Source organism: Antennarius striatus, chromosome 11, assembly GCF_040054535.1.
Source record: "Antennarius striatus isolate MH-2024 chromosome 11, ASM4005453v1, whole genome shotgun sequence".
NCBI classification, from domain to species: domain Eukaryota; kingdom Metazoa; phylum Chordata; class Actinopteri; order Lophiiformes; family Antennariidae; genus Antennarius; species Antennarius striatus.
In genome coordinates, this window is record NC_090786.1 from 19,220,933 (window position 1) to 19,247,067 (window position 26,135).

General features: G+C 40.0%; 1 protein-coding gene across 1 annotated transcript in view; it reads right to left on the reverse strand.

Annotated features, from left to right (window-relative positions):
* The window catches only part of cdh23 (cadherin-related 23), a 208,418-nt gene extending 201,681 nt beyond the window's left edge, over nucleotides 1-6,737 (reverse strand). Inside the window, exon 1 of the mRNA XM_068326936.1 lies at nucleotides 6,653-6,737. Coding sequence (XP_068183037.1) covers nucleotides 6,653-6,737 — 85 coding nt within the window. The remainder of the gene's footprint in view (nucleotides 1-6,652) is intronic.
* Between the last annotated feature and the right edge of the window lie 19,398 nt (nucleotides 6,738-26,135).

Here is a 26,135-nt window from a genome sequence, read left to right on the forward strand (position 1 = left end):
TTTCTAAATTTAAAAAAAATTCTAGAAGAAATAACGACAAGTAGCACTGCACTGAACTTTTTAAAAGAACACACTGATTGTAGAATCACATAAGTGTTTTTATGACAAACATGGGGGGGGGTTCATGGCACATCGCCTTTCTTACTTAGATTCCAGACCAAGAGACTGATAAGATATTTGTTCCTTCACTCTGGAGTAATGCTGTTCATTTTCCCAGCAGCTGCAGGAACTCCAGACGAGACTCGTCTTGGACGGTCGGGCTGCACCATTAATGGACACGCCAGAGCCTCTACTGTACATTTACTGCACAGACTGACAATTTACTGCTGACCTTTTCCACTGCTCCACTCCACGCTTTTGTGCTGTTCCATATCAACACACACACACACACACACACACACACACACACACACACACACACACACACACACACACACACACACACACACACACACACACACACACACACACTGCTCTGTAGACCTGTTCAGACACACTGACATTAAGTAGCAGATTAGAACAAGTTCATTAATGAAATTAAAAGGTTCTCTTTCATTTAGTGCATGCAAAAAATAAGTAACAAACATCACTATCCCTATCATTGTTAACATCCAAAACAAACAAACAACAGCAGCCGCCAAAATGATGATATTGATGATAATCCTGTTATGTCCTGTCATACTGACTTTTTGTCTCAAACTCTGGCAGCTTCATCTCAAAAAAATCCCAGTGGAACATTTTTAGGATTAAATGATCATGGTGTGTGATGCAGGGCTTTGAAATGGTTCATGGAACGAAAACGAACACCAGAAAATTTTGGTATTGTGCCAGGAACAAAACGAAACGGAAAACTTTATATCTTTTAATGTTCTGGAAAAGAAAATAATTATAACTGGTCAATACTGGATTTCTTTTTTTTTTTTCATTCTTGAAAAAAATATCTGACCTCATGTTTCCTTTCCTGTCATTCAATCAATGTGTTATGAGAGCGGAGAGAAGTTGAGGCATATCTCCAGCAGTCAAGGAAAAGGCAGTCTCCCAACCTCCATTATATTCATAAACACTGCAGTTTGTCAATTGTAAAAAAAAAAAAAAAAGTTTGATTTAGACATTAACTCATTTGCTGCCAGTCATTTCCAGTGCAGTGTGTCCCCGTACTGCCAGCTCTTTGTAGCAATTAATCTCCGACGCTCTGGACATTTATTGGTGTTTTTTTTCTGTTCTTGACCGATCACCAGCTGCTTCATTCAGAGCGACACCGTGTTCGCTCCCCGGTGACCTCTGACATACGCAAACTTGGTTGCATCATAAACAGCCACAACTTTTCCGTCTCCCTCTGTTTCTCCATTCTCTATTCCATAATCAGTGCTGTTGCTTTGTTTACTGTAGGAACACATATCTGTAGTATGTAAACTAATTGCTTTAATTGACAATTAAAATTTCCTAAAGCTATCTACCTATTTATATTTACAAGGACAGTTATTAACCGGTTTGGGAGCTTTTTTTGTTGTTGTTATAACCGGTTCAGGAACGTCAATTATTGGGTGGAACATAAGAATTATGTGATACGGATCAAAAATTCTGGTTGAAAGCCCTGGTGTGATGTCATTTCTGATCATGGAAAACTGTTCATGCTGCAAACGCAGTTGAGATCTGGATTAAATGATGTATCCCTGATATTCATTCCCTGATACTTTCTTTAACTAAATGAGAAACTTGAGGGCAATATTGATTAATAAATAAATGTGACTGGCAGTGAATAGTTCCACACCATCTCAAATTACAGATGGACTGCAGATTACTAGGAGCAGGGGCATGAAACAAAATGCTCTACTTAAGTGTGTTAAGTCTTGTGAAGTAATAGTCACACTTAGTCTTGTGAAGAATATTCAAATATTAGTTCAGAGTTAATTTCGGAGGTAGTCATTAATAGGGGTCACTTGTTATACTGGAGCTCATCCTAGCTGGCCACAGGCAAGAGGTGGGGTACACCCTGGAGGAGTTGTCAGTTCATCGCAGAGCCAAATTTATTACAATTTATTTAATTTAATCATAATGTATTATAATACTTATTATTATAGTAAATAATATCAAATGTTATTATATCAAAAAATTAATTGAATTTCTGCAAGTAACACAGGTACCTTTTCTGAACCAGCATTACTATAATACCATATCTGAATTATGCATATTCGTATATCCGTATATCCTATATCCATATATCATGAAAAAACATTAATATTGACTGCTTATTTGATCTACTTTGTATTGTTTTTTGCTTATTTTTGCTGGTTTGTGCAGGAAGACAGTTTTGGATTTGAACCCACCGACCAGGTCTGCATGAATTTTAACGGCAGCCTGCCGCAGATGAATCACTTCTCTCATCCAGCTATAGCTGGGTTAGTTGTAAATGTGATTGGGTGCCTCATTACATTTACATTCAACAACATACTTAAAGGTGCCTGCATATTAATGTCAAATATTTTTTAAAAAGCTTACATCACAGACTAGATCTTTAAATCTGAATGATATAAAAAAGAACATTTGAAGCGTTGAATTCTCATTACCACCACATGCTTGGAGTGTGAGTGTATTTTCAACACATCCAACAGGATTATATTTACCTCATATTGATTTCTTTCAGTGGTCTGGAATATTGTTAGCTTTCAACAGCACACTTTCAAGGGCTGGTGGACTGCTTTTGTTTGGGTGGGGCTCTTTTAACACAGCATGACACACAGTGATTTACCAGGAGAATCAGGGAACAAAGCTGATGATCTTTGATCAGCTGAGCTGGGCAGCGGACCAGAGATGCTGAAGCGAGAGAAGGCGTTTGTGAGCTATGTTTGAAGAGGACGTGTTTGATAGAGCGAATCAGTGCTTTGAAAGTGGGGGCACTATGTTCAGTCATGTGAACATCTGTATGGAGGTAAGATGCTCATCTCTGCTTTGACGGCGAGACTCTTAGTGGATGCCCTCAACACAAGACATGCTTCACGGGGTGGGGGGGGATTCTGATGAGGGTCATTAACAAGTGCCCATCCATGCCTGTGGCTTAATTACCACGATCCATGGCGTAGAACTTGGAAGGTGGAATACAGATAAATTACAGCCATGAAGCAGTCATGGCAATAAACATCAACCCTGTTTGTTGGTTCGGGGAGGGAGGATGTTCCAGAGGGGGCCAAGGTTGGTTTGCTAAAGGTTAAGGTAAAGTGGACGGAACGTGGAAAACAAGTACAAGATATAAAATGGAACTCCTTGTACTTGATGATAAGAGATAGTGATGTTCACTCAATAACTTTTATCTAAGGGTTGTGTGATTTTGATGTGTTCCTGCCTGTCACTGAAGAACAGAGAGTTTGCGTGACATCCCAGCGCTGACACTCATGTCTTCACAGACACACAAATAATTTAAAGTAGTTCCTTAGTAACAGCACACAAACACGCAAGACACACAAGATACAAAAGGTAAGAGAATACATATGGTGTAGAAAAGACAGAGGATTCTCACAGACGGTTAAAGAAGAACTGAGGAAACAAAGACATACTGTACAAGTTGTAAAATTAAAAGATAGTATTAGTTAACTGAACTCTAATAGATTGCAAAGGTGAGATGAATGACCTGACAAAGTTGAAAAGTGCGTGTAACATTGGTAATAAGAAAACAGGTTTACATAATCAGATATCTTGATAAGAAGAGATAATCTTCTGATTAATTTTCGTTCTAGTTTATTTGTAAAACTAACTCTAACCCCAAACATCAGTCAACAGTCGATCAGGTGTCCAGTTCAGCCCAAGTTGGGAGGGAGTTTGATTCCTCTCTTGCCTCTGCATCGGTGCAGTTGCATGTGAGGAATAAAAACTTTGAAGTTCTTTCATTATAATTAACTACAATGGTAAAACTTTTCTACCTTGTGGAAAGTGCGGTTTGAGACCTCAGCCTGACGTCGCTCAGTAGTGGATCACATTCGACCCGCTGAGATAATGTTGGTTGAGTGTTTAGTTAATTGTTTAAGCACCTTGTCGATGCATGAGCATGTTAAACAGCACAATTATTAGCTGGCTGTCACTTTATTTAATGTCAGTGCGGTTGTCTGCAGTAAACTGTTTTAGACTGCAGGAAGTGATGTATGATTAATGCTATGAGTGTAAAGAGTTACATGATGTATTTTACTTGAATGAAAATGTGAATTATTAGGCACTTTTCGCCATGAACTATTTCATTATGAAGTAATTTGTCAAGAGAACAAAAGACTATAAGCCTGTTTTTTACAATGCAGGTCAGGTTTTGTTATTTGGATTGAAAACATTCCTGCAGTCGATTTGAAAGACTTCAGACCAATTCGTGCTGGGGGTGAGCCACCTCGCTTGAATCCAGGAAAGAGGAACTGTACTTTCGGTGAGGTAGCCCACAAACTGTCTTTTGGTGGTAGAATGGTACTGGTCACCTTTGGCGGCACCAACTAGAAACACATTATTAAGTGTGCACTCTCACAATTCTTTGGACCACCTGTCAAACTCACTGCTGAATTAACATTTTACGTAATTGAGGAAAAAGTAGTTGTAATCTTTTGAAATGTAACTTTTCAGATCAAAATATCGCAGGTATGTCACAGTTCAATAAATGTAAGATCTTTTTGACCCACAATTTCATCTGTGTGTTGAATTTTGGTCTCTTGTGTGATCAAGTTTGACACCTCTGCATTAGACCATTCAATTTCATTAAACCCTTTTGATCTGAAATCACTTGATTCTGACTGACTTCAGAGCATTTGGACTAAGAGATAACTAAAATCATTCATTCATTCATCTTCGTACCGCTTCATCCGCCGTAGTGGGTGGCAGGGAGCTGGAGCCTATCCTGGCTGACTGAGGGCATGAGGCAAGTGACACTCTGGGCGCGACGCCAATACACCGTGGAGCCACACAGAGATGCAGACAAACACACACATGCATGCACTCACACACTACGGTAAATTTGGGACCGGCAAATTAACCTGAAGCGCATGTTTTTTGGAGGTAGGAGGAAGTCGGAGAACCCACGCAGACACAGAGTGGGACTCGAAGCCGGAATCGCCTTGCTGTGCAGTGACAGCGCTAGCCATTGCACCAGCGTGCTGTCCCAACTAAAATCAAAATGAACATTGTATTTTTTTTATAAGCCATACCCATGTTTTTTCTCCATAATGTTGCATATTTTTTATTACAAAAAAATTTGCAGTGCAGTTCCAGAAAAAGCTTTAGAGACTTTTCCTGTATTAGGATGAAATACCTTCATACCTTGTGTAAAAAAAAAAACACTCAAAATGATTCATAAACACTTACAATTTTTAAAGTATAGACTATTTCCCCAAAAAAGTCCTTTATTGATAAAAATAGATTTATATTTAGATGTTGATGTCTAAAATGACATTTTCACCCATTGCTTTCTTCAGATTTAATACTCCTTTTCACTTATTCACTTCACAAAAAGTAATTGCCCAGGGTATTATAACCTTATGTCCAGTTTCATTAGAGGAACGATGTGGGTACACTTTCCCTCTAACTCAGTGCTTCTCAATTATTTTCTGTTGCGTCCCCCCTTAGCAAGCAGAACACAATTTGTGCCCCCCCACTCTCTGCCGCAACTATAAGTAATATCAATCGTCTATAAAATTGTTAAGTACTCGTCTGCATAACATCGTATCCATTATTAACATTAAAGAAAGCAAAAAGCGAAAAATGAAATGTAGGTCAATTTATAGCAAAGAATAATTTTATTAATATTATTTTTTGGTCTATAACAGAAAAGTTTGAAGTGCATCAATTTGCCTGAAATTAAGAAACCTTGTTTAAACTGTAAACATTTTTGACAAACGTATTGCACCATTTGAGACTGAAAAATAAAATGAAATAAAATGAATAAGTAATCAAAAAAATTCAAATTCAGTTCAGCAACATTAATTGAGGAGTACAATATACATACCACTTTAACATACAAAACAAATATGAATAAACAATTTGTGGTGATTTTTTTATTTTATTTTATTTTATCAAAACGAGGATTAATGGCTACATTAGCTCATTTGGGCAGTGCACAGCTTTTCATGTCTGAAGCATAAAACTGAACTCTCAGCTCCTGTTCAATGTTTCAGCTCCTCTGCTATGGTGGGGGGGATTGCAGTAAGCAGTTTGGTACGCCACCTTATGTGATGCTAAAAGAGCTCGCTGGTTTACTGTAGTAGCATTCACAAAGCAGGATGATTTCTGGCAATTTTTGGCACATTTTTGCTGAAAAAACTCCAGCAGCTTATCAGCATGATTGGGGTGTCTTTAAGTTCTGCATTAATTTATTTGGCTTCATACTGCCCGCTGCCAGCACTATTAGACACAGTAAACACACTGGTCTGTCCTCATCTCCCACTGTAGTCACAGTGAGGCTCAGCACTACAGACACTTCTTCATATTTCTTCGAGCTATTACTTCCTGCACACACCTGACAATGAGAGTGCCACTGCTAACTACTGTAGTGGATGTTCTTTATTTTAGTACGACAAAAAGCATGTTCCCCAGGCATCGCCCCACTATTTGAGAAATGTCAATACATAAAGACAAATCTAGTCTTTACATGAAGCTCTTACGGTCATTCTTTACAGTGTAATAGACTCACCTTCGCAGATGGAATGCAGAAAGAGGCACGGAAGGAGGAACTTGGCAAATGTCATCCTGCCTCCTAAACCCAGACACCACAGCATCACCTGCACCTGATGGAGAATAAACACACAACACTACAGTCATTATTACTGGTTCGTGATAAAAGACAGCTTTTTCATGTAGGCGATGTCATCAGTGAGATTATAGGACTGCATGGAGATGATGAGGGCTAATACTCTCTCTCAGGCCTTTGTGTGGTGGATCATCGGCTATCGGTGACCTCTGTCTGCTTCCTTGGCTGGTGGTATCAAAAGCTACACGATGGATTTGCATCACCATCCACTAGAGGAGTCTGTTTCCATTTCATTTGGTTCAGCCATAGTTTGAGTTTTGGCAGGGGTAAACATTTGTTTGTTTATTTGTTTGCTTGTTTGTTTGTTTGTTTTTTTAAGAACAATGACTTGAGCATTTATTTGGTCTGTCATCAGAGTGATGGATCCTCGGCAATTGGTGACCTCTGTTTGCATCATCGGCTGGTGGTGACTCACTCTACTGGATGGATCAGCGTATTATTATCATATTTATTATTGTTATTGTTACTGTTATTATTATTGTTATTATTGTTTTGTTGTTAATCTGTACATGCAATATCTATTGCTTCCTGGAAGAGGGGTCCCTCCTCTGTAGTCTTCCTGAGGTTTCTCCCATTCATTTTTATTCCCTGTTAAAATGGCTCTGGGGGAAGTTGTTCTTTATCCAATGTGAGGGTCGTACTGCTCGCAGTACACAAAGGTCAGAGGGATGTCGTCCATGTGCAGATTGTAAAGCCCTCTGAGACATTTTCTGTGAATCTGGGCTATATAAGATTAAATAAACTTGAAACTTGAAACTTAATTCACCGCAGCAGCTCGTTTGCAGTTTACACTGTCACATCGCCATAATCAAGATGTTATACTGTTAATTTAATCAGTTAATGTGATTGATCAAAAGTGTAACAGAAAACTTAAAATCATATTTAGAAGTTGTGTAAAGGCACAGCTTCACAGGACATATTTTAGAGCAAAGATCGGTAAATAACACTTGACATGTGTGTTTTAGAAAATGTGCAAGAGGTTTTTACCGTCAGCATTGCTGGAAAGCGAAAAACAAAGACACAGCTCTAATTAACGGTAAACTGCTGCACAATCATCTTTATCTTGAACCTGGAGTTAAGTTTTGCTAATAATGAGCCTTCTTCAGGCCCATCAGCTTGAAATAGTCTGTTGGTTCTCTGTTGTGTGAGGCATCCCGTCAAGGCAGCAACTTCTCATCTCACTCTCCTTATCTTTCTCTCTCCCCTCCCTCCCATTTGTTCTCAATATGACCTCACAGTTTGGTAAACTCATTGACCAAACTGTTTTTTTTAACAAAAATATTGTTAAAAAATATTTAATGTTTGTCCCAGTGATATGTATGTATGTGTGTGTTTGTTTGCAAGTAAAGCAGGGGTGTGGGATCTGCTGTCAAGCAGTCACTCCAGACACACATGGTGTTACAAGTGTGAATAGGCTGACACGGAGCTGTCCACCTGTAATCAGACCGCTCAGGATCAGTTAGCTGGACGATAAAGGCACATCTAAACAGGCCCTGTGTGTCCAGAAAAGCTGAATAAACCAATGTGAAAAGGAATAAATACAATTCGGAGGCTGTGTCGTGTTGCTATTTGTTGTCCTGTCACTGTGATGCTGTTAGTATGTGATGGATTCAATTCAGGAAATGCTGCTAAAATTTACAGGTGAGTGGGAACGAATCACAAGGTAAAGAATAGGCTGTCACTCTCTGCATACATGCGTGGTTGTATGTCTCTTGGAATAGGCACATTTTTTTTCTTTTTCATTCTTGTTTCCTCAGCATGATTGCATTTCATTTTCAGTAGAATGCAACCTGCATGTCTGCATGCGCCTCCTTTCTAACTCTGTCCATTCTTTATTCAATGTCTCCTTCCTTCTTTGCTTGTACATTTTAATCTGTCTGTCCTCCTGTGTCCTGCAGATCTTTTCCCACCCTTGTATCACAGTTTGAATTTGCTTTGCATCCTTTTTGAAGGGGTTTCCTTTGTGTATTTAGTTTGTTCTTGATTGTGAGCTCCTCCTCTGTGGTTGTTTTCACATGAGTCTTTCTCTCTTCCCTATGACACCTGTCTCTCCTAGTATAGTCTGTATTTTCCTGCCATCCTTTGTCAGTTCATCTGTGTTTCTTCTCAGTTATCTCCTGTGTTGGCTACTTTGTAATTCCCTGTTCAGCCCTGTATCCCCTGATCCTTGGCCCTTGGATTTACTCTGAGGATTAATCTTGTTGTATTATTCAAAGTTTGACTGTTTTCCCCAGACTGTTCAATTATATTACTTGTCTGGATTTGGTGATACTCAAATCAAATTTATTGAAGTCGTCTTTTGTCCATTCATCTTCTTGTCTGCTTCCCAAAGCATCTAGATCTGGTTACAGACAATTTATCTTCAGACATCATGATAGTTAGGGTTATACTACTGATCTATGGGAAATTAAAAATGGCTATTTATTTATATAAACTATATAAACTCGTATTACTGCTTTTAAAAACCAATTATTATATCTGTGTTAGTATTCACACTAAAAATCATTCTAAAGTTATTGACCTGTTTGTGTCTTGGGGGTGAAACAGCAAAATTCTCACATATAAGCATTCCTATAAATCAGTAATTTTCTAACTCATGCCAGGATATTTTACCATGCAGATTAAGTTAGAAAAAATGCCAAAGTTCTTACAAAACCTGCAGTAAAGTTTTCTACACCACTGCACAACATTATAAATTACATAAATTACATTTAAGTGAGGATATTAAGTGCCTTGCAAACTGTTGATGTTTGAAAAATGCAGTAAAATGGCTTGAGCGTGATGAGACTTGCTGATGGGTCAGTGGAAAATATGGTCTGTTTGTGAGTTGGGTGAAGACTAAATGCAGGATAAATCAGTTTGTTGGTCTTCATTGAAAATTCCATTATCAGCAATGTGTTGATAACAGATGTTCTTCTAAGTGCAGCAAATTTCTACAAAACATTCAAGTCAATATTTGACCACATGCATTTTAAGACACACAAATTAAATGCTCCACTCTGATGAATACACAGAGAACCAGTGCGACAAAATCATGCTTTCAATTTCACGTGGGGCTGAAGATGATGAAGCTGAGCAGGAAAGCGGCTGATGCGGGCTAGGCCAAGAGTGATGCCGTCCAAGTCGATTGCCTTTACCGTCAATCCCTCATTTTCCAGCGCCTCCTCCACGCTGTCAGGGTTATTGCTCATCTGGCGCTTACCTCACTCACCCAGAATGTCTCACACGAGTGTCTCACTTTACCTAAGTTTGCATTTTTCTGATTTTTTTTCACACTTTTCAGTTTCATTGTCGTCTCTTCAATGAACAATCCTCGCTGTTCCGCGTCTGTTCTTTTTTTGACTGAATAATCAGCTTTGTTTGTCTAACTATATGCATACAGTATATACTGTGCAGACATTCTCTATTGCTGTTCTTTGGACTAAGCCATGGCTTATAATTGTGTCTCCTGTGTCCTGATGTAAAATGTCCAAAAAAAAAGTATATGACTTCTGTGCGTCATGTATTTGTTGTGCTGTCATGTTTAAAGCTGGTCCAAGATGACCATTTCTCTGTACCCAAAGTAATGAAAATTTCTGATGAAAGGATCTAAAAAGGATCTATTTAAAGCTGTCATCTGAGGACTTTGATTCAAATAAATATATTTATTCCTATATATTGTAATAGAAGTGACACATCCAGCAAGTCAGGATAACTTTTGAAAGCTCTTGAAGCTCTTTTTTGTTGTGGTATTAGTTATTCACCAACCACTTTGAGTCCATTAAATCATATCCAGTGTTTTCTTTACGCTAAAACTTGCCAGCATTCCCGAGATCCTGCCCTGGACCCATTTTTAAGAGGCAGACTATTTTAAGGTCTAGAATGACATGAGAAACACCAGCTCCCTCTGTGCAGGGGGATGGCTGAGATCCAGATCTATGTAATGAGAGGTGGCCTACGGCATGTCTGACTTTAATGTGTGATTAAGGCAGTGTAAAGTGAACAGTAATATCTGGACCTGTAGGGCTCTCTCTAGAGTCCTGCCTGCCCACATGGCAGTATCCCTCGGCTTACAGCACTCGATATTATTGATTACTTGGCAATTGTGCCTGACTTGTCTTACCCTTAAAGGCACTCTTTTTGGAGGGAGTTGTGGGCCTCAGCCACCAGCCAAATCTGGATTATCACAGCAAATCAATGCCATATTTCTTCCTACTCTGTCCTTGCAAAAGCCCATCACTTATTAGCACAGTGATCACACACAGATTACCAGATGTGGCCTTGTCTAGGAAGAAGAAGGGAGAACATTTTTCTGATGAGCCAACTAATGTGTTCCTCAACGCCTTCCTGATCTCTTAATCTTCTACATGTCATGATGTTTTCTGAACGCCTTACTCAGCAAACCTCACTTACATGATCGGAGTACAACGAGAGCTTCCAGAGTAAAACTGGTCACCAAAATGACACCACAGTTTGAGGCTCAGTGATCCAATTGCTTTGGTTCAGTCATTTGTTAAATTGTTGCTGATGCCAGAATTCCACTTCCTCAAGTTAGTTGCCAAGGTCTTGGAATAATTTCATGACTGCAGGCATTATGTTTATTATTATTATTTGTCACCTCTGAGGAGGATTGTTTACAGGCTCAACATTCGGGGTCTTGTATATGTCGATGACTCCTCGAGGTACACAACATAGTAGCTTAAAATTCAGTTGTGTCTTACAGGTACTAAAAACTGTCTTTCTCAAAACCTTCTCTAGTTAAACTTAAGTAAAAGCCTAAAGTACAAATCCAGTTTGCAGCTAGCGCTTCTTCTCTCACTTGGGTTCTTCATCCCAGTGCATTATGACACAGTGTGAAAATCTGGATGTGATCAATAAAACCAATTTTTACTTTGGTCAACAGGTGAATTGAGTCATTCTACTGTGCTTTCAACAGCTATGTCCCCTACAAAAGCCATATACCATCATGTGTTTTCAGTATTAGCACCAGCTCCATATCGGTCAGTTAACCTCAAATGACCAGAAAATGCTGACATGTTGACACTTTTAATAAATCAACCCTGAACCACTGAATGAATTAAACTTTCGATCCTGGGAAAATTGATACACCTTCTCAGTTTTTATCCTCATTGGCACTTTGTAATAATCTAAATCAGAAGGATAGAGGGTGCTGTGTGTTGCATGACTATAAATCACATAAAGGTAAATGTGTGATGTTGTGATACATAATAAAATTTACTTTAGAGCTTCCTCCCAATGATAATAATTGATAAAAATATCACAAACTTCCTGTCAGGCCAGCTGAAGATTGGTGACTATAGGAGACGTTCCAGACTGTGTTCTTCCACTCGAGAAGCTGCCTGCAGCGTCTTTGATCCTGTATGGACTGACAGTAAAACAAAAGACTGTGGGGGAGAAGGGATAAATCCACACACAACCTAGGAAGACCAGAACTATCAGGAACAGGATGGCAGCTCACGGCGATGCAGTACAACATCCTGTCAAGAACATCTGGGCGGGCAAAACTGCCGATTGACCACACCGTTTGACCAAAACCATGTGTACAGGTATATGTGTGCATTTATGTGTGTGTGTATGTGTGTGTGTGTGTGTGTGTGTGTGTGTGTGTGTGTGTGTGTGTGTGTGTGTGTGTGTGTGTGTGTGTGTGTGTGTGAGCGTGTGCGAGAAAGAGACAGAGAGGGAGAGAGAAAGCTGTGGTATCGGAGAAAACAGTGTTGTGAAAACTCTTTTTACGAGACATGGAGGGGCCGTTTACACTACAACTGTTTCCCCTAGAAAGTCTTTTGGTCATTCGTCTACATGAGAACGATGTTGTAGAGTGTGAAGTTGAAAGGCTTTGAAAACACACTACAGAGAGTAATCCTGAATATGCCGCAATAGCATTGTGGTGTAAAGAGAAAATGCAACTCCTCCCAGAACAATGACATCACAAGTCCATTCTTATCCACACAGGCAGAAAGAATGCTAGGGTCTGACGTACAAAAAACATCCCTGTGCCATCCCTTTCTGCTTGCTCCATTTCTTTTTCTCCTCTAATGTAGATTTGCTGCCTCACTACTGTGATCTTATTTTGTGATGTTGATTTTGAAAAGGGCTCACTGCCACCTACTGCCGTGACATGCATACCACAGTGTGTTCAATCTTTTTTTTTGTATTTTTGGGTGTTGGGTTGGGGGTGGGGTGTCCTTGTGCTTGAAAATAATTTTCAACACGTAACTTCAATAAAGCGTTTGCAGTATTCTGTAAAATGTGTGTATTCTGTGAAATCTTAAAACCTTAAGGCAAAATCTTTACCTGTACACTGACATGCTGCGAGAAATGAGTGAACCCATTTGTGTGACTATACTCGCTGTACCCAGGCGCAACTCGCTAAACATCTCTGTATAATAAACCGTACAGCAAAAGTTTCCAAACCAAAGCAACAAAAAGGAGTTGATGAACTTAAACTACGTGCTGCTGCCACATCCCCTCTCACAGAACAATCTTAGTTCTCCAATGCCAGGCTTTTAGTTTCTCTGGGACAAATTATAGTCAGGATATAATAACACACTATATGGGTTTTTCTGCTTAGCCCTATACAAATAAAAATACTACAAATGAATATGCTGTCATGTCCTTCTTTACTCAGCTGTTCACAGTAGCTCCTTAAATCAGTTTTTACGAGACAATAAAATGTAATCAGTTTCCCTTCAATTGTATTATAATCACAGTATTGTCAAGTTAATAATGATGATGTTTATTTGCTTCAATTCTTCACTACCCCATGATTTATTTTTTCTTCTTCACTCAAATTTTATGACAAGAAATATATTCATTGACTCTATTCCTCAATTTTTCTTTCTTCTTCTTGGTCATTATTTGCTACAACTGCTTTGGTGAAGCTGTCCCAGCGGTGTGCAAGCGTGTACATCAGACAACATAAACACAGACAGCCGTGTCAGAGGGCAGCTGATAGCCTACAGAGACTTATTCACTTCCTTTTGTCTCTCTCTTTGTTCAACTGCAGTCCATCCATCTCCAACAGCTGACTATTCCTATCCCTGCTGAAAGATCAAGACTCTCCATTTAGCACCTCCTCTTCAGCACAGTTGACCTTTGCATTTCAGCACCTCACCTTTCTCCGCTCAGCCCCGTCTCCCATCTCCTTTATCCCTCATTGTCCCGTGTTCTGTTGAGCCTATCTCACTTTAGGGCAGGATTCCATGCGGAAATTGCAAGAACACAACAAAGCTGCCATTAATATTACTGTTTTTTTTCTGTTTTGCACACCATTGTTCATCTTAGGGGGGAAATATGACTATATTTTGAATATGGATCCCTAATGTTTTAGGTTAAGGGTTCTTGCTTCCAGAATTTTCAATTTAGAGCTGACCTTGTCATGGAATCACTACAGTAATGAATCATTTCAGGGACAAGAGCAATGAAATACAATGAGATTATTGGTTGGCTGGGCAAACATGTTCATCCTCTTTTGAACTGGCTCCATCAATGGTCACAGCTACTGTGAGCGTCTTACCCACAGTTACAAATTTGAAAAGCTCGACTTCACATGGTTACGAACAGCAGCATGCAGAGATTGACAGTTCACCTGTAATACAACTGTCTCCTCCACTTCAACCTGTTTTCTTTTCCATTTCTGCCCCAATGGTTTGGATGGTTTAATGACCAACACACACTTGGACCAGCAGAGAGGAGGGCGTTTAAATGGGAAGCATGCGAAGGTTTCATTGATCATAATTATAATTAATGTTTTACTGATATAAAAAAGCGGCACAAAAGCAGTTTAAAAACTGCGAGTCGCTCTATAAAGATAGAGCTCAACCCATTGCACAGCATTATGCTGTCAGTGAACACACACCCATGTATACATTCAGTTCCAATAAAGATTAGTTCATGTCAACTGCAACTCTATAAGCTCACTGTATCATAACAAGCCATATTCAGAATATCTGTAAGTTAGCATATAAATAAATAAAGAAACAGGAATAGATAATTACATTTCACATTCACAAGCCACTTTTAATAGTAACCCAAGAGCAGCTTTAATATTCAGATGATTTTATTCAATCAATACCAAACCTGTTCTAAAGGGTTCCCTCAGACTGAACATGAACATGAACAAGAACGATGCAGGAAATAGACTGGGTTGCTTCGTCGTATGTGATACCTTTCCAAACTCTACATTATATTTTCTTCTTGTATTTTTCACGTGTTTACCATTCTTCAATTTAACTCTACTTCCATCTTTTTTTTCAATCCTTGCTCTGCTCTGAGATGTCATAGAATGTTCCAGCAGAGTGACTGTATCTACAATTTATTCATCCATCACTCATATTGGGCTTCATTTGAGCCTGTCACTCAAGGTGTTGTCAGGCATTGACTCTCTAGTCACCTTTTTCTTTTCTTTTCCTTCTCATATTCTGAAAGAACTCAGGAAGAATGACAGTGTTTGAGGCCTGCTTTCCCCACAGAACAGGACATGAAATATGACTCTTTGATGATAGATAGATAGATAGATAGATAGATAGATAGATAGATAGATAGATAGATAGATAGATAGATAGATAGATAGATAGATAGATAGATAGATAGATTGATTGATTGATTGATTGATTGATTGATTGATTGATTGATTTGTATTCCTCCCTGGATAAAAAAAAATCTTCAACAGATCTGTTAAACCAATAGAATTATTTTGCACAAGATCATGATTCGATAAGGAGAAGAAAAAAGTGGCTGAGACAAGTGGGTACATAAAAGGACTTAGAAGACGAACCGGCGGAGCATTCGTCTCTCAAGTCATCTTTGACTGTGATCCTCCGGCGCCACTAGTATGAGCGCAACTATGTTCTGTATAGGCATTTAAAAGAAGGCAGCAACTACTGAGAAACAAATAGTGACTAAGGATCAATAGTATGATTCCCAAACTGGGTGATGCTCCTCTTTAACCCAGCGTTGCGTCTTTGTCGCGTTCAGGTGACACATGAATAAATAAGTGGGCACCGAGACGCTTCCCAGCCGTTCCTCTCAGAATCACCAGGGCTACCCGAGATGACACAGTGCACCTGACACCTCCAGAAGCGCGCAGCGCCTCGTGTTTTCTGGCTACTTAATTACGCCGCGAAAATAACCCTTGAGACAACAGCCAGGGCTGAAGGGGGACCATTACAAGAGACAATTTTTGCATGGTCAAAGAACCAATGTTCTATGACAGTAATCTATCAGCTCACCTCATTGAACTGACAGACCAGTAACAACACACAATCAACTACTTCTAAAACTTACTGAGCAAATTTTAAACGCTTTGCACCAATATTCCAAAGTAAGGCAACTACCAGTGCGTAAAAGTCGTGTATTACGCACAACTATACTGATGTGATCATAGTGAAAATAACGTAAATCTTAGTGTGAAAACATTCTCGCTGCCGCAGTCATTATTCTAAATGCTTCATCACTCTGGGCTCAAAGCTGTGAGATCATGTCATCGTTTTGTCCTACCTTCCTCGTCCGTGTCCGTCGCTGGCTGAGCGCCTTTAGATTCGATTGCCTGTCCTGCTGTGATGCGTTACCAAGTATGTGCTACCCCGTCTCTCTCCCGCACCCCCCCCCCACTCCCTCCCTCTCTCTCTCTCTCTCTCTCTCTCTCTCTCTCTCTCTCTTTTGGTAGCTTTACTCGATCACCACCGACGCCCTGGCCATTGTAAATTTCGCTTGCCCGCGTTCCACTGCAAAACCCACCAGGAGCAAAATAAACCCGCACGTACCTGGAACTCATACACTGCGTCCCTCATGACAGGCTTTCTTAAACACTACAGCAATTCCAGCTGTGGCAGATACAGCCCAATGGTTTTAAATGTTTCCTTGTGCTTTGTGATCCTATGCGATTTTCAATCAAAAATATTACGTAAGTTGTAAGCAATCTAAAATGATTTCTCTCTATATTTTGGTTTTTGATGTAGGCTGACTTTATTATCGCCTTAGATATGGTTCTGCTGCTTTTAGATATAATTACGCTTACATGATTCACAAATCCCTTTAAAGCTGAATGCACCGAGATTAAAGAGATCAATCCGTGTGCCTCTCAAATGAGTCAATGAGCTAATATATGACAGAGTAGATTTGAAATCCATTATTTAGCTCTAGAGGCCGTTGATCTGATAAACAGCTGGTATAAGCATACCACCTAGTGTCTGAAATGAGATCTACAAATAAAACAGTTTTCCATGCGATAACTTTTTATATGAGGGTCATTCTACCGAATTTGTGCAAATTGCTGTCCCTCAATAAAAAAATAAAAAAAATGCTCAACAAAACAATTAAGAATCCAGACTTTCAATATTTACAAATATTATGTTGTGATCTAGTAAAACACAATACTGTAACTTGATAGTGATTAAGCTACATATATACAAGATCAGGGCGGCACGTTGGCGCAGTCGGTAGCGCTGTCGCCGCACAAACATGGCACAAACGTGGTGGACCCGCTCTGTGAGGACATGTTCTCCCTGCATGTTCTCCCTGTGTCTGCATGTGTTCTCTGGCTTCCTCCCAGGTTAATTGGTTAATTGGCCTGTCCCAAATTTCCCCTAGTGTGTGAGTGTATGCATGTGCTTGGTTGTCTGTCTTTGTGTGTGGCTCCCGGCACACTGGCATCGTGCCCGGTGTGCCTCACGCCCTATGCCAGCTGGGATAAGCTCCAGCACCCAGTGACCCGCTGTGGCAGATAAAGTGTTAGAAAATGGATGAATATACAAAATAATCACTTATGCTATCATCCTATGTACTTTCGATTGGGAAGTAGTTGTCCCAATCTCCTGAAAATAATACTTAAAAGATTTTTTTCCCAATGGTCTATTTCAAAATATATTTATTTTAAACAGAATAATATAGCCGCAAGAGGGCACAAGCCAGTGTATTATTGTGTCAGTCCCAAGCCCAGAAAAATACAGAGGGTTGTGTCAGGAAGGGAATCTGACAAACTTTTGCCAAATCAAACATGTATATCAAACCTATGGATTCCATACTGGATCGGTCAAGGCCCGGGTTAACAACGACCGCCATCGGTGCTGTTGACCTACAGGGTGCCGGTGGAAATTGGACTACTGTTGTCGAAGAAGGAGAGGAGGAAAGTGTGTCCGTAGGAAGAGAGACAAGAGGAACGCCATGAGTATAGGACTGAGAGTAGGGACGTTGGATTTTAGAACTATGACAGGAAAAGGTAGAGAGTTGGTTGATTTGATGCAGAGGAGGAAGGTAGACATACTTGTGTGTCCAGGAGACCAAGTGGAAAGGTAACAAGGCTAGAAGTTTAGGAGCAGGGTTCAAGTTGTTCTATCATGGTGTAGATGGGAAGAGAAATGGAGTAAGAGTTATGGAGGAGCTTGTTAGGAATGTCCTAGAGGTAAAAAGAGTTTCAGATAGAGTGATGAGTCCGAAGCCAGAAATCGAAGGTGTGATGTTCAATGTTGTTAGTGGGTATGCTCCACAGGTAGGATGTGAGCTGGAGGAGAAGAGAAAATTCTGGGTGGACTTTGATGAAGTGATACAGAGCATGCCTAGAAGTGAGAGAGTTGTCATTGGTGCAGACCTCAACTGACGTGTTGGTGCAGGAAACAGAGGTGATGAGGAGGTGATGGTCAGGTTTGGTATTCAGGAGAGGAATGGAGAAGGACAGATGGTGGTTGACTTTGCAAAAGGGATGGAAATGGCTATAGTGAATACTTTCTTCCAGAAGAGGCAGGAACATAGGGTGACCTATAATCTGAAGGAAATCAATGACGGCAAAGTAGTGGTAGGTGAGAGTGTAGCCAAACAGCATAGGATGGTGGTGTGTAGGATGACTCTGGTGGTGAGGGAGATGAAGATGAAGACAGAGCAGAGGATGAAATGGTGGAAGCTGAAAAATAAAGAGTGTTGCATGACTTTTAGGAGGGAGTTAAGACAGGCTCTAGGTGGTCAGGAGGTGCTTCCAGATGACTGGACAACTACAGCTAATGTGATCAGGGAGACAGGTGGGAGAGTACTTGGTGTGTCATCTGGAAGGAAAACTAGATAAGGACACTTGGTGGTGGAATGAGGAGGTACAGGAGTGTATACAGAGCAAGAGGTTAGCAAAGAAGAAGTGGGACACTGAGAGGACTGAGGAAAGTAGACAGCAGTACAGGGAGATGCAGGATAAGGTGAAAGTAGAGGTAGGAAAGGCCAAGCAAGGAGCTTAAGATAACTTGTATGCTAGGTTGGACAGTAAGGAGTGAGAGACTGATCTATTCAATTTGGCAAGACAGAGAGACGGAGGTGGACAGGGCGTGCAGCAGGTTAGGGTGATTAAGGATAGGAATGGAAGTACATTGACAGGTGCCATAGTGTGACTGGAAAATGGAAAGAGTACTTTTAAGTGTTGATTAACGGGAAAAATGAGAGAGAACAAAGAGAACTAGAAGAGGTGATTTTTGTGGACCAGGAAGTAGCAAAGATTAGTCAGGATGAAGTGAGGAGGGCATTGAAGATGATGAAGAGTGGAAAGGCATTCCGCCCTGATGATATACCTGTAGAGGTTTGGAAGTGTCTAGGAGAGGTGGCAGTAGAGTTTCTGACTGGGTTGTTCAACAGGATCGTAGATAGTGAGAAGATGCCTGAGGAATGGAGGAGAAGTGTGCTGGTGCCCATTTTTAAGAACAAGGGAGATGTGCAGAGTTGTGGCAACTACAGAGGAATAAAGCTGATGAGCCACACAATGAAGTTATGGAAAAGAGTAGTTGAAGCTAGATTAAGGGCAGAAGTGAGCATTTGTGAGCAGGATTTATCGTCAGACAGCATGCGTCCCTGGGACGCACTTCCATTTAACAAAAATATTTTCAATTTTTAACTTTCTTTAAATTGCGAACCCAGAAATCGCCATTATGTTTGATCTTGACTATCTCGTCACAAGACTCACCTGCGTGATTCTGCCCTATTCAAATCGACCAAACAGCAGCACCACACTACTCGTTTTACAAGCTGCAGTGAGAGCGAGGACTTGGTTTGACCATCCAGAACAAGCATAAGCATCCTGTTGGGTTTGTCTGTTAAAGCGCTTTGAAATGTCTGCTGATGTGATTAAGCGCTATACAAATAAAGGTTTCCTTATTATATAGTGTATTTTGTATATTTAATTTTATTTTATTCAAATAAAATTGATTTTCACCATGCTTATGAAAAAGATGCAAAAGTTGGACAAAAGTGCTTGCTTGCATAAACAATCAAGTTCATGAAGAAAAAGACACCGATGTTACTGAAATTTATGTGGAGAAGGTTCTGCATTGTCCACAGGGGAACATATGAATTAATAGAAAAGAAAACTGAGTGAAAAGCAAAAGTGAAGAAAAAAACCCTGCATTTTTATTTCTAAAGCTGTTTATTTAAATGACTACCAGCCTTAACATTTTGATAAAATATATAATTTTACTTTTTTTTTTTAAGTTATGTTATTTATAAAAACATTAAAATTAACAGTTTAGTTTTTCTATTGTACTATTGGCAAAAATCAATCCTTGCCTATGCTTCTACCCACTACGTATTATTAGTTTTGGGATGCATAAACGTCATGTTAGGATGCACAAATTTTTCTTTAAGCGCATCCTACGGATGCACTACTTTTTTGAAGTAAAATGAACCCTGGAAGCGTGATGAATGGTGTGATGTTTGAATGTGTTAAAGTGGAGCATGGGATGCATGGTCACCGCAAGGAAGGAAGCGCAGATAAAATATAACATAGGCTTTATTTAGTCATGACTAGCTTCGTTGTGTTTAAGAATAGTTACTGTCATCAGTTTGATTCTGATGATGAGAATATGAAAATTATGAAATACCATGGCAATAGGTCCAAATAGTTGTTCAGACATTCCAATAAAAAAATTAAAATACCAACCTCTGGTGGCACCAGAGGAAAAACAGGTCTTCCTGTGTTATCACGATTCATGTGTTGGGCCCTGTGAAAGCCAGTCCTGTCAAAAACATTTAATACACTAAACAAAACTATTTTGCTTAATCTTGACAATCATCTCTATTCATATGTATATGAATGGAGGTGTGTTTCCACCTCCAGTGGAACTGACTGTTGTTGGAAATTCATATTAGTATTTCCACAACATCTTCCACTGTCTTACATTTGACTGGGGCTCATTAACGACATTATCCGGCTACACTTATTCTACACCGGAGAATTAGATTAGCTTTAAGTGCCACTGACTGTTCATCATTCCAAGCATTTAACTTTCAGTGATCATTCGTTTTAAGAGAACGTCATTGATTAATGGCAAAACCATAATCATTACACAACCATGTCAAATTTTAATATTGAGCTGAATGAAAAAGGCAAGCCCTCTATCTCAAGGAATGCAATTTGTTTAATCAGCAGATGTGGTTATAACCAAATGAAAAATCCAAACAACCATCGACAGATCCACTACAGCAACAAATCCAATTAAAATGAACAGATGGCTGCAGGTTCAGGCAGATCACTGGCTGTTCCTCGAGCAACATGATAAGACCAAGAAATGGCTTCAGTATACAGTATTTCACTAAGTTGGAAGGCAACTTTGTATGTTTATATCAAAACCAACAATCAGTGTACTCATTTGTGTGCGTCCTTGTGTCTTTGACGCACATTTTTTGACAGAGACGCACGATCGTCAGACAGCATGGGTCCCTGGGATGCAAGCTTTAAGTGCACTTCCATTCAACATAAATATTCACAGTTTTTCCATTTTTCCACTTAAATTTCAAACCCGGAAATCGCCATCATGTTTTGATCTCGTGAAAATTTCTCGCACGAGTTTCTTATCACGAGACTCACCTGGGTGATTCTGCCTTATTAAAATCAAGCAAACGGCTACACACGTCTGCTCGTTTTACACTCTGCAGTGAGAGTGAGTTACTCAGGGCTTGTTCAGACTGGTCGCCTATATCCAATTTTCAGCCTATCAAGATTGATATCTGATGTCTCGTTTGTAGTCTGAACAGTCCCCATACCACATGATATCCGATTTTTACAGTATGGATCGAAACCACATTCAGGAGGTAGTTTTGTGTCGGATATTGACAGATGCGTGTCAGTATGAACAGCTCCAAACGCTCCGACAGGATATTGACGATGATATTGGACCATGATGTCATATTTTCGACGCGAAAACAAGACATCAGAAGGAAGAGCATCGCACATTACGGTAAAGTAATGTGTAAAAGATGGAAGAAGTTGACAATGTCTGGCGTGTGTGAAATTTTCTTCACCTCTCCCAGACAGTGATATCGTCAATAGGCTAAGGTAACAAAACGTTATGTTCATCGTTGTTGTTGCAATTGACCTCACACATTACACGCATTGAACAACGACACCACCCCGATGTTGTTGTTACGGCAGCCTGTCAGCTCGGCTGATAATGTGGCCCAGTCTGAACAGATCCAGATCGAATTTGGACATTTGCTAAAAACAGTGTGAACACTCAGCCCTAAAAATCAGTTATGGAAGGAAATCTGATATGCCTGCAGTCTGAGCTCAGCCTTAGAGCCTCCAGAGCAATCATAAGCTTTCGCTTACGCTTGAAGAGTCCTGTTGGGTTTCTCTGTCTGTTAAAGCGCGTTGAAATGTCTGCTGATGTGATTAAGCACTATACAAATAAAGGTTGATTGACTGATTGATTGATTGATTGATTGATTGATTGATTGATTGATTGATTGATTGAAACTATACAGAAAAAGATACAGATATTACTGTTACGGACGTAGCTCATATGTTTGTATTGTGTGTCCCTCTGCGGCCCTGCCTCTGAGCTGCTGGCCCTGCCCTGCTCTGCTCCCAGATGCTCCGCCCTCCGTCATTGCCAGGTGTGGTTTCTCTGGGACTCCTGACTACGCCCGGTCATCATGGCCATCTCCTGATTGGTGTGCTGTCTTCTTGTCTGGCCCAAGCCCTGCCACGTCACCAGGCAGGGACACTTTAAAAGCTCTGCAAGCCAGTTAGTCAGGGCGCCAGTCTGACTTTGGCAGCACGCCTTTGATGCCGTCAAATTGTGACCTTGTAACCTTGTGTGTATTGAGTTAGTGTCCGACCTTTATTAAGAGCTTGTTAGTATTTCATGTTAAATTTGAGTATTTTTGTTAATGAAGTTTTGGAAGTTTTCATCTTTGAACTGCGCCCATTGGCCGAGATCCTTAGTTTGTCAAGGAATCAATAATAGTTAAACCTTTGTACTTATAGCGAGAATTTGAATAAATGTTTTATGTTCCCCTTTTTTATATCATAGTTATGTTATTTCCCCAGTCCTCTAGCTGGGTCGTAACAATTACTGATATATTGCATAAATTTGAGTGGAGAAGGCTCAGTCAGATTGGTTCAGTGTCCGCCGGAGAATACAGTGTATGAATTACAGGCAAACTATTGAGTGAAAAGCAAAAGTGAAACAAAAACTTAATTACATCTTTCTTTCTAAAATGTTTTTTTAAATGACTACCAGGCTTTGGCCTTTTGATCTTCTTCCCCTTTCGGCTTTTCCCTTCAGGGGATTGCCTCCATCTAACCCTGTCTTCTGCATCCTCTTCTTTCACACCAACTACCTTCATGTCCTCTTTCACTACATCCATAAACCTCCTCTTTGGTCTTCCTCTAGTTCTCCTGCCTGGCAAGTCAAAACTTGGGATCCTTCTACCAATACATTCACTATCTCTCCTCTGGACATGTCCAAACCATCTCAGTCTGGCCTCTCTGACTTTATCTCCAAAACTTCTAACATGTGTTGTCCCTCTGATCTTATCCATCCTGGTCACTCCCAAAGAAAACCTCAACATGTTCATCTCTGCTACCTCCAGCTCTGTCTCCTGTCTTTTCCTCAGTGACACTGTCTCTAGACCAAACATCACTGGTCTCACCACAGTTTTGTGCACCTTTCCTTTCATTTTAGCTGAAACTCTTCTATCACACATCACACCTGATACTTTTCTCCACCCGTTCCATCCTGCCTATATCTGCTGCTTCATGCTTTTCCACACTCACCATTTCTCTGGACCGTTGACCCTAAGTATTTAATATCCTCCACCTTCTTGATATCTTCTCTCTGTAACCTCACTCTTCCACTTGGATCCCTCTCATTCACACATATGTACTCTGTCTTAATATGACATTTTGATAAAACTAACATATAGTTTTACTCTTTTTTTTAAACTTAAACAGTTAAGACGTCGTTATTAAAAAAATCTGTAAAATTTACAGTTTAATTTTTATTTTGTACTTTTGGCAAAACTCAATCCATGCGTACGCTTCTACCATTTATTCTGTTATTACTTTTGGGATGTATGAACGTCATGTTGGGATGCACAAATTTTTCTTGACCAGCATCCCAGAGATACACTATTTTCTTGAGGTAAAAAAAAAAACCATCTGATGACATCAAGCTTCTAATTATTATTTGAAGTGATATTTTGCTGCCCTCCGATGGGTATTTTCCTTAACTGCACTTTGCCTCAACCGCACAAGACATGGAGCTGCTTGTTTATTTCCAATATGAGTATAATCACAAAGGTGAATCACAATGTAGCAAAAAAATAGAATGTACATGCAAGTAATGGGTCATACAGTAGTACCCAATAGATGCAATATGATACCTGTCCTTGTACTTTCCAATAACACAAAAGTGACTCATGTAGACTTGTTTACTTTGCATACATTATGAAGTTGACAGCAGAGTATCTGTAGTCAGCATCATCACCAATGTTGTACAAATGTCTCATTTTAAAATTTACTTAGCAACAAAATTCATCATTACTTTTCTCCTCGATTGTTGACTTTTCACTTTCCCTGATATGACCCTGGGCTTCGTATCAAAAGAGAAACACTTAAAAAGACAAACACATTAACAGTATCACGGGACAGACAGGGAGAACCAAAAAGCTCAACAGTTGGGGGAAGTCCAAATCTGAAGTTTATTCCAAAACAGAGTCTAAAAACCAGGTAATTAACCCAAACAGGTAAACACATCCGATAGGGAACCTACAAACAGGCAGAATCAGTACATGGTGATCACACAGAGAAGACGAATGCTGGAAAGTACGATTGAAGACTAACAAATCTGGCAGGGAACTGAGCGGATATAGGATGGAGACTGATTGCCGGATGGGCTACAGGTGGCTGCAGCAATAGGCTGAAGACTTTTCATGAGTCATGACAGACATAAATACAGACAGACAAAAGACATGGAAACAGGCACACAGATACCCAGACTGAGCGACAGACACAGAAATACAGACAAACAAAAAGACACAGATAAAAAGACAGACTGATACACAGACTGATACACAGACACACAAACATCTAGAAAAACGTACAGAAATGTATCAGATAACCACAGACAGGTAGACAGACACAAACGACACCTATACACAAACTGACAGACAGACATGAACATGACACAAGGAAAAAACTTAGACAGATTGACAGAAAGACATACAAAAAGATGGACCAAACAGACTGATATACACAGATAGGAAGACGGACGGATGGACGGACGGACAGACAGACAGGAAAATTGACAGACAGACGGAGAGACAGACAGATTGACAGACAAAAATATAGACAAAAAGCCAAGTAGAGAGACAGACACAAAGAATGACAGACACATACACAAACTGAAGGCAGACAGACATGCATGCAATCAACTAAAAGAGAGACAAACTGGCATGGAGACAGATGTACACAGACAGACAGACAATCATAGATAAACATACAGTAAAACATAATGACAAACACATACATTCCAAGCCAGACGCACACACATAACAACATACAAATACATGCACAGAAAACAAGAAAATTAACAGGCACACACTGATTGACACAAAGGATTTCAGCACTGGTTTCTCCTGACAAGTTATCCTGTGAGGAACCCTAAGTCAAGGGAGTTCTCACAGTTCTCCCCTCTCACAGTCACAGGAGGGGAGTATGCTATCATGAAGATGCTGAGGTTCTCTCTGGGAGTGACCAGGAAGGATAGGATCAGGAATGAGTACATCAGAGGGACAGCACATGTTAGAGATTTTGGAGATAAAGTCAGAGAGGCCAGACTGAGATGGTTTGGACATGTCCAGAGGAGAGATAGTGAATATATTGGTAGAAGGATGCTGAGTTTTGAACTGCCAGGCAGGAGGCCTAGAGGAAGACCAAAGAGGAGGTTTATGGATGTAATGAGGGAGGACATGAAGGTAGTTGGTGTGAGAGAAGAGGACGCAAAGGACGGGGTTAGACGGAGGCTATTGATTCGCTGTGGCGACCCCTGAAGGGAAAAGCCGAAAGGAAAAATAGAAGAAGAAACTAAAGACAGAAGATCTGATTACTGGTGTA